The 7,766-nt window shown below is 52.0% G+C and overlaps 1 protein-coding gene across 1 annotated transcript in view; it reads right to left on the reverse strand.

The window, feature by feature from the left end:
• The window catches only part of JARID2 (jumonji and AT-rich interaction domain containing 2), a 246,656-nt gene extending 239,981 nt beyond the window's left edge, over positions 1-6,675 (reverse strand). The window contains exon 1 of the mRNA XM_077353275.1: positions 5,160-6,675. Within this exon, the coding sequence (XP_077209390.1) occupies positions 5,160-5,204 (45 nt within the window). The 5' untranslated portion in view covers positions 5,205-6,675. The remainder of the gene's footprint in view (positions 1-5,159) is intronic.
• Positions 6,676-7,766: the final 1,091 nt, after the last annotated feature.

Raw genomic sequence — 7,766 nt, forward strand, 5'->3', positions numbered from 1 at the left:
TTATTTTGCAATCCACCTTGGGAGAACACAATGCACAAAGTACATCCCCCCCCCCAAACACACAATAATGGTTTGTCTTAAAGGTACAACACACTTTTTTTCAGCACCGGCACATGTCCATCAAAATTCTGATTTGCCCCTTTCAAACAAAATGGTGATGCTGCATATTGGAAGCATCTTACATGCCATAAAGGTTAACAGTTAAGAAGAAGGGCCTACATCACAGGAGGTCTCCAACTTTCCGTCAGTTACAGATGACAGGTTGACTTTCCAAGCAACAGGTTCGTTTTTCAATACAGGAAATGCACTAATCAGGGGGATTTCACAACATGTAAGGACTAAGCATCTTTGGTGTTGTTAGGGACCAAATTCTAAACCCCAAAACCACGCTGGATGGTGAAATGCTTGGGAAACAGAGCAGTTACCGGAATGAGTTATAGGTTATTAAAAGTTCAGAGAGAAAGAACACAGAGCTTATCCATCTATGGGTTTTCCCTTCCAACTATGCATTATTGCACTATAAATGGAAACAATATTTAGTTCACCCCTGGTAACACAGGAAGTCATGCATGAACACAATTGTTTCTGTTCCTGTATTCGTTAAGTGGATCTCCAATTAAAACGTATGCTATTTTATTTAAAGAAGCACCTGACTGCTTTTCAGCAGGCCCAGGGTGAGCAGTCAATGCATCAATGCTCTCTAACTTCAGCATCAGCAAGAAACCTCATGACATTCTACTGGCCAAACAGCCAAGTGCACTACAGGGCCTTCTTGCCCTGTATTAGTCACCAATACATAAATGTCCAACAGTTCTAGTCTCTCAAGCCAGCCAGCATAAGAAACAGCACAGGACAGTGTGTAAAAGGTTCGTTCTAAACAGGGATTCTCCATTAGGAAGCTCCCATTAAGACAGGAAAAGAGACAACTGCTTAGACCAGGGGTAATCAAACTGCGGCCCTCCAGATGTCCGTGGACTACAATTCCCATGAGCCCCTCCTGCCAGCATTTGCTGCCAGCATTTACCGTAGAAGCATTTGCTGGCAGGGGCTCATGGGAATTGTAGTCCATGGACATTAGACCCCAGGCTACAAACTGCTTCCGCCAGAGTGGAATACCAGGATATTTGAGGAACATTTTGCTGAGACAAACAGCTCGCTTCAAAATTTGGGATGTTGTCAGATTCTCATAATGGGTTGAATCTCCTCCCCCTCCTTACCACGATCCACACCTTGTATGGTTTTTGTCCATGCATGTCCCATGGCCCACCGTTTCGCCAGCAAGAAAGCGGGTTCAATCCAAGCCATTTTTTTTTCTCACCCATTTCTGGATATAAATATTCTTACATCCAAGTACTGAACTGTAACTCATAGGGTAAGTTGGTGATCTCAGATGGGGTCACTACTAAAAAGCATTTACCCTCAGTGGTGCTGAAGATTGAATTGTATACATATTACCATAGGACTAAGATTTCATGCTGCTGATATATGATAGGAATCCATTTAAAGAGGACCTATTATTAAAGGTTAAAGAGTATCTTACATCGCTGACAAAGATACCGAAAACGAAAAAATACCTAGGAGTTTGTTTTGATGTTTTGGAAGTTTGAGGAATTGTTTATGGGGGAATAAACTTGTTCATTTGCCATCACCAGCTTGAAAATTATTTCATTTACTTGTATTACGGCTGACGGGTCAGGTCTCAGATGATACGGCAACCTCCAGTAATGTTTCTATACTATGCCAACTAGCAAGACTCACAAAAACAGTTTTGCATTTAACGTTAAGTACTTTGGAAATACAGAGGAATGCCAGAAGACCATTCACAGTGGGAAGAACCTAACACTACATCCTCAAAGCACCATTGAAACAGATGGCTTCAAAAGGGCTTGGGGCTCCCTGGGAGAGCATCGGTCTGGCAAGCAGAAGGTCCTGGGTTCAATCCCAAATTTTAAAAGGATATGGCAGTATATGATGCAAAAAAAACTCTGTGTAAAATTTATTCATTATTAATTATTAATTTAATTTCTAGGCCTCCGCTCAGAGACAGCTCACGCGCGATAGTTTACAACATTCAATGAAATACATTCAGACAACCATAAAACAACCAATTAAAAAAAATCCCTCCCACCCTCCTCTCATACCCCCCCCCACCCTTTTCTAAGCCTGCAGCCAACTGCCATATATCTGGGGAATGATTAAATATTGGAGCATCGGAGGAGGGCCAGATCTTCCTCTGCCTGGCCCAAATCAAAAGCCCGGCATAAAACCTCCATCTTATAGGCCCTGCAGAACCGAGTCAGCACCATCAGGGCCCTCGGCTCACTCCACCAGGCAGGGGCCAAGGCCAAAAGGGCCCTAACCCTGATCGAGGCCAGGCGTACTTCCTGTGAAAATTCCAGAGAGCTTCCAAGTGGACAATAGTGATGGGCCAAGGAAGGGACTGATTAAATTTCTACAGGTTCAGTTGTCAGTGGAACTTAACAAGACCATGCTCTGAGCACCCAGAAGGAAAACTTCTCTGGTTTTGATGAGAGTCAACTGAAAAGGGATTGATGCAAAAAACAACAACAACAACAACTGAAGGCAGCAGAAAAAGAGGAGATGGCCGGCTTCCATGAAGGCAGACAGGGCTGACTACAAGGCTGAGAAAGGCTGTTAACAACACAACGTTTCAGAGGACACCTTCACGGGGTCACCTTGAGTCAAAAGCAACTTTAGGATTCTGGACACACAATGTGGCACCATTGGGGGGGGGGGGTGGCAGAAGCTTCAAGGACAGGAATATTCTTTGGGGGCCGCTTCCACACAAGCCAAAGGCTTCCAAGGCACCGGGCAACTGCCTCGTCCAGGGCCAAAGGGCAAGACCATTTATTGGATCGTGTGCAAGGGTGCCGGCGTCACCCTCAATACCTTAGGCTGGAAGGATCAGGGCGCAGAAGCACCAGGAGTTCTCGCAAGGTAAGCGTCTATTTGCAGAGTTAACCGATTAAGCTAAACCAGGTCACGGAGCCGGAAGGGCCGCGGGTAGCATGCCCGGGCGGACGAGCGACGCCGAGACTCGCTACACCTGCTCGCCAAGCGGCCCTCGCAGCCCCTCCGCGGCGCTTGACGTCACAGAGCGGGGGGCGGGGGCTTCGGAACGTCGGGGCCGCGAGGACTCCAGCGGGGCCAGGCCCGGCGCTTTGTGACGTCACGAGCCCCGCACCAGAACCCGGCCCCGGGTGGGCGGACGAGCGAGGCGGTGCGGAGCGCCCTTAACCTGTTGCGGAGATGCACCGGGGGGGGGGGGGGCGGCGGCGGAGGAGGAGGAAGCCGCCCAGCCGAGGATGCCGGGAAAGGGCCAAAGCAGCAGCCATGCTTGCTTGCTAGCACGGCTCCCTGCAAGGGCAGAGGAGCCCACGTCTATGCTCCCTCCCCGCAGCCTGATCTCCCCAACGAGCCAAAACTTATGGGGGGCAGAGAGGAGACAGGGTAGTTTTCCCAGCCAGTTTCCACGGGCTGAGCAGCAGGGTATTGTTCGCCAGTGGAACGGCTTGGAACAGGTTTGGGGCATTTGGAAACAAAACGCCAACAGTGCTATTCAGGATTTTCCCCCCACCCCTTTCCTTCCGCTTTGTCTTGCGGCACGGCTTAACGCGCACACCTCGCGGGCTCCGCCAGGAAAGGCTTCCCTCCAGCAACAGCCCTTCCCCCCCCCAACTCCTCCTCCTTTTTTTTTTTTTTTTAGCAAAACACTTTAAAGTCTCCCGTGCTTAAGGACTTCTCTCGGCGCCTCTGCAATGCGGATGTGTGTGTGCTTTTTAATAAGTAAACAGGCTCGGGGAATTGCTTAAAGTTTCCCGGGAAGGTTGCGTCGCCGCGGAATGCGGTCTTCCTAAAGGCCCAAACGGCAGGCGAGAGGGTTGCTCCGTGGCTTCCCCCAAACGCCCATTGCAAACAACGGAGCACGGATTTGGAAGCTCTTTTCCACGCGCGCCCCCCCCAATCCGAGACACGGGACGCCCCCACCGGAAAGTCCCCCTCTCCGACACGACAGACGTCCCGGATGGCACCGAACTTGTGCGTCATCTGCACGCAACTCCTATTTAAAAACCACCAATGTTAAAAAAAAAAATCGAAACCTTTTAAATCACGTCGGGTTTTTTTTGGGGGGGGGGGGATCGGTCCCCTGTTAGTCTCCTGCAGATCCGCCGGGGCTTTGGCCAAACTTAACCCGACCGCGTCCTCCCAGGCAAAAACAGAACAGAAAGCCCCGACTGACTCTCCAAGCCAGGGGTAGTCAAATTGCGGCCCTCCAGATGTCCATGGACTACAATTCCCATGAGCCCCTGCCAGCGTTTGCTGGCAGGGGCTCATGGGAATTGTAGTCCATGGACATCTGGAGGGCCGCAGTTTGACTACCCCTGCTCCAAGCCATTCTGCCCAGAGACTAAAGGGGGTCGACTCGACGGGGAGCACGGCCGGGCTTCTCTCCCCGCTGCAAAGCCCGGCGTTGGGCGCTAAAGCCCTTTGGCCGCCGAGGAAGGCAAGCCGAATCGCCGAGCCGTGCTCCCCCCCCCAATCTCCCGTCCCCATTCCTGGCAACACGAGCCCCCCAACTGCTTCGGTGCTCTCGCCAACCAAAGATCACATACACTGGATTGGGGGAGGGGGGGATACGACTTCCCCGCAAAAAAAAAGCAAGCCGTGCCCAGACGTCGCCTTCCCGAAAGCCCCCCGAAAATCCATGACACCAGACCCTCCGACCATCTGCATGCAAGGGGAAATGCGAAGTCAATCCGTTGCAAGAAAAGCAGTTCCATGGCATTATCCGTGGCGACGGCAACCCCCCCCCCATCCCTCCTCCCCCCCCCCCCCGAGAGCTGCACGTCTTTCGTCTCCTAAAACTAGATTACGATTGTGTCATTTGAGGTCAATACATTTGTTCACGCGAGGGGATCGCTACACGGATCTGGGGCTGGCTCGGGTGGGAAGGAAAGGGCCAATTCCAAAGACCTCTTTGAGATTCGCCCCCGTTTCCAAGCGAGGGGGGAAAACACACAAACACACACGGTTTCTGGGTCGTCTTTAAACCCGCCGCTACCCCATAAACTTGACATTCGCGAGCATTTCAGAGAACGTTTTGAAAAAGACAAACGATACGGTTATAAACCACTTACGTATTTCTTTTGAATTATATTCCTCTTGGGTCTTTCTTTGCTCATCCTGATATCCAAATTCGGATTGCAAATGGGGGAAACTGCTTCATGAATTAAAAGCCGCAACCAATTTGGGGGGAAAGGGGAAGGGGGGGGTAGAAGGGAAATCCTTTCTGTGTTGTTTCTTGTTTGTAGTGGTTTCTTGTAATCCGATTTTCTTCGCACACAATGCAATTCTCCTTGCAATAAATCCAAAATATGTTGGGTGGCGGGGTCACACCAAAAAAAAAAAAAAGAAGAAGAAGAAAAGACGAATGTGAAGCAAACGAGGAAGAAGGGAGAGAAATCACTTTAAAGAGGAAAATTCATGATGGAAATTTGACGCCCTTAAACAGACAAAAAAATAATAATAATACAGACGCCCTTGATGTCCCCCTTTTCCCTTCTCTTCCAAAGCGATCTGTAGGCCCGTAGTGTCCGAGGTGTAGTTTACATTTTGGGAAGGGAAGGGGGGACAGATGAATCGAGGGGTGATGTTTTCCGGCGGAGAGAGGGATGTTGCAAAAAAAAAAATAACAATAATCTTTTTTTCCTTAAATGTTGGAAGTCACGTTTCTCCTGCGGCAGCACAAGCCAACTCCAGCAGCGCCGAAGCCTGCACGCACACAAACACACACACACACACACACGACACACTGTGCGAGTCTCTGCTGCTTCAGTCCTCCCCCACGAGCGACGAGAGCAGCTCTCCAGCAGCAACTTTAAATGGCCCGATTGTTCTCTTTAAATAGTATAGAAATATATATATGTTGGGGTGTGTGTCTATATATATATATGGACACAGAGACAGACAGATGGGGGGGGAGGCAAGAGGGAGAGAAGGAAGAAAGGACGGGGGGGGGAGCAGGGTTAGGGTTTAAGCCTCAATTCGGAGCGCGGCGGCAGGCGCAAAATCCCTGGCTCGCGCTCACTCCGCGGGCATCCCCGCAGCTGCAGGAGCCAAGTCCAGATTCACCGCCGCGGAGCCCTTCCGTCCTCGCCCGGCGGCGGCGGCAGCAGCACCAGCACCAGCAGCAGCAGCAGCAACAGCGGCGGCGCCTCCGAGCCCCGAGCGCAGCAGGGGCTGTTGCGGCGGCCGCCCCCAGGCACCACGAATCCCGGCGCGCACAATTGGCGGACGGTCCCCGCCTCGTTGCCTCCGCCGCCGCCGCCGCCGCCGCTCGGCTTGTCCTCCGTGCCGCCCTCCTTCGCCTCCTCCTCCTCCGCCGCCGCCTCCTCCCCCCCGTCGCCTGGCGAGCCAAACGCCGCGTCTCGTCCGGCTACATCTCCCGCTCGGCATGCGCGCAAGGCGGCGGCGGACGCGGTCCCGGGCGCTCGGCCTCGCCTGCCGGGGGAAGAAGGAGGGCGACGGCGACGAGCAGCCGGCCAGCTCCGGAGGCGGGAGGGGTCGCCCGAGGAATCGCCCTTGCTCGCGGGGGAAAGTTGTAGTTTTTTCTCCTCCCCGCACCACAAAATGGCTACAATCAGGCGGAGGGGAACTACAAGTCCCAGGCGCCGCGGCGCGCGCAGCTGCCAGCAGCGGCGCCGGTGATTGGGGCGGCGCGAGGAAGGGATTGTCCTCGAGGCACCTTTCTTTCCCCCTCCCGCCCCGCCCCCTTTTCCCTGCGCTGGCCGGGGTGGGGGGGGGAAGGATGCAGCGATGGTTAATTCCGCCCCCCCCCCACACACACACACAGTGCCTCTTTCCCTGGGTTGCGCGTTTCCAGTGTGGAAGTGCGCAAGACGCGACGTTGCAGAACGGAGGCAGGAGCCTGCGTGGATTTTTAAGACAGAGGGAATTATCTTTCCCCTTGCATGCAGTTTTATTTTTTATTTCTTTCATTGTTTTTATTAGTTTTCTAGGCCGCCCCTCCCTGCAAGCTGGCTCGGGGCGGTTCACAAGATATAGTCCACATCTAGTAACAACAAGGGTGGCGATGATTCATTTCGGCACCCCCCCCCCTTTCCACGGGTTGTGCGTTTTTGGTTCATGAATGCTCATAAAACGGGGATGCAAAGTGCGCGTGTATTTTTAATGCATGTTTTTAATTTCCGCATACAGTTGCTGTTTATTTTATTCCTTCATTAGTTTTCCAGATCACCCCACTTAGGAAATTGTGGTTAAAACACAGTTTTTACAGGAAGATCCTGGAGCGCCCACTTTCAGCACATGGTCCAACAGCTGCATTGGCTACTGATTGAATACCGGATCAGGATTAAGGTCTTGATAATCACCTTCAAGGCCGTACACGGTCTAGGCCCTGTATATTTGAGGGTCTGCTTGCCTGCTTCCCCCCTACCTGGAGACCATCACGCTCCACAAATTCCAACAAGCTGAATGATCCCTGGCCATAAGGAAGGTGGTTTGGCCTGAACCAGAGCCTGGACTTTCTCTGTCCTCTCCCCCACCTTGGTGGAATGAGCTCTGAGAAGAGATCAGAGCCCTGCAAGAACTGAAACAGCTCTTCTGCCAACCCTTCGGTTGAAGCCAAAGGATCAACACCACCCCAGAAGAAGAAGAGTTGGTTCTTATATGCTGCTTTTCTCTACCCCAAGTCTCCAACTTACAATCGCCTTCCCTTTCCTCTC

Source organism: Paroedura picta, chromosome 9 (assembly GCF_049243985.1).
Source record: "Paroedura picta isolate Pp20150507F chromosome 9, Ppicta_v3.0, whole genome shotgun sequence".
Lineage (NCBI taxonomy): Eukaryota > Metazoa > Chordata > Lepidosauria > Squamata > Gekkonidae > Paroedura > Paroedura picta.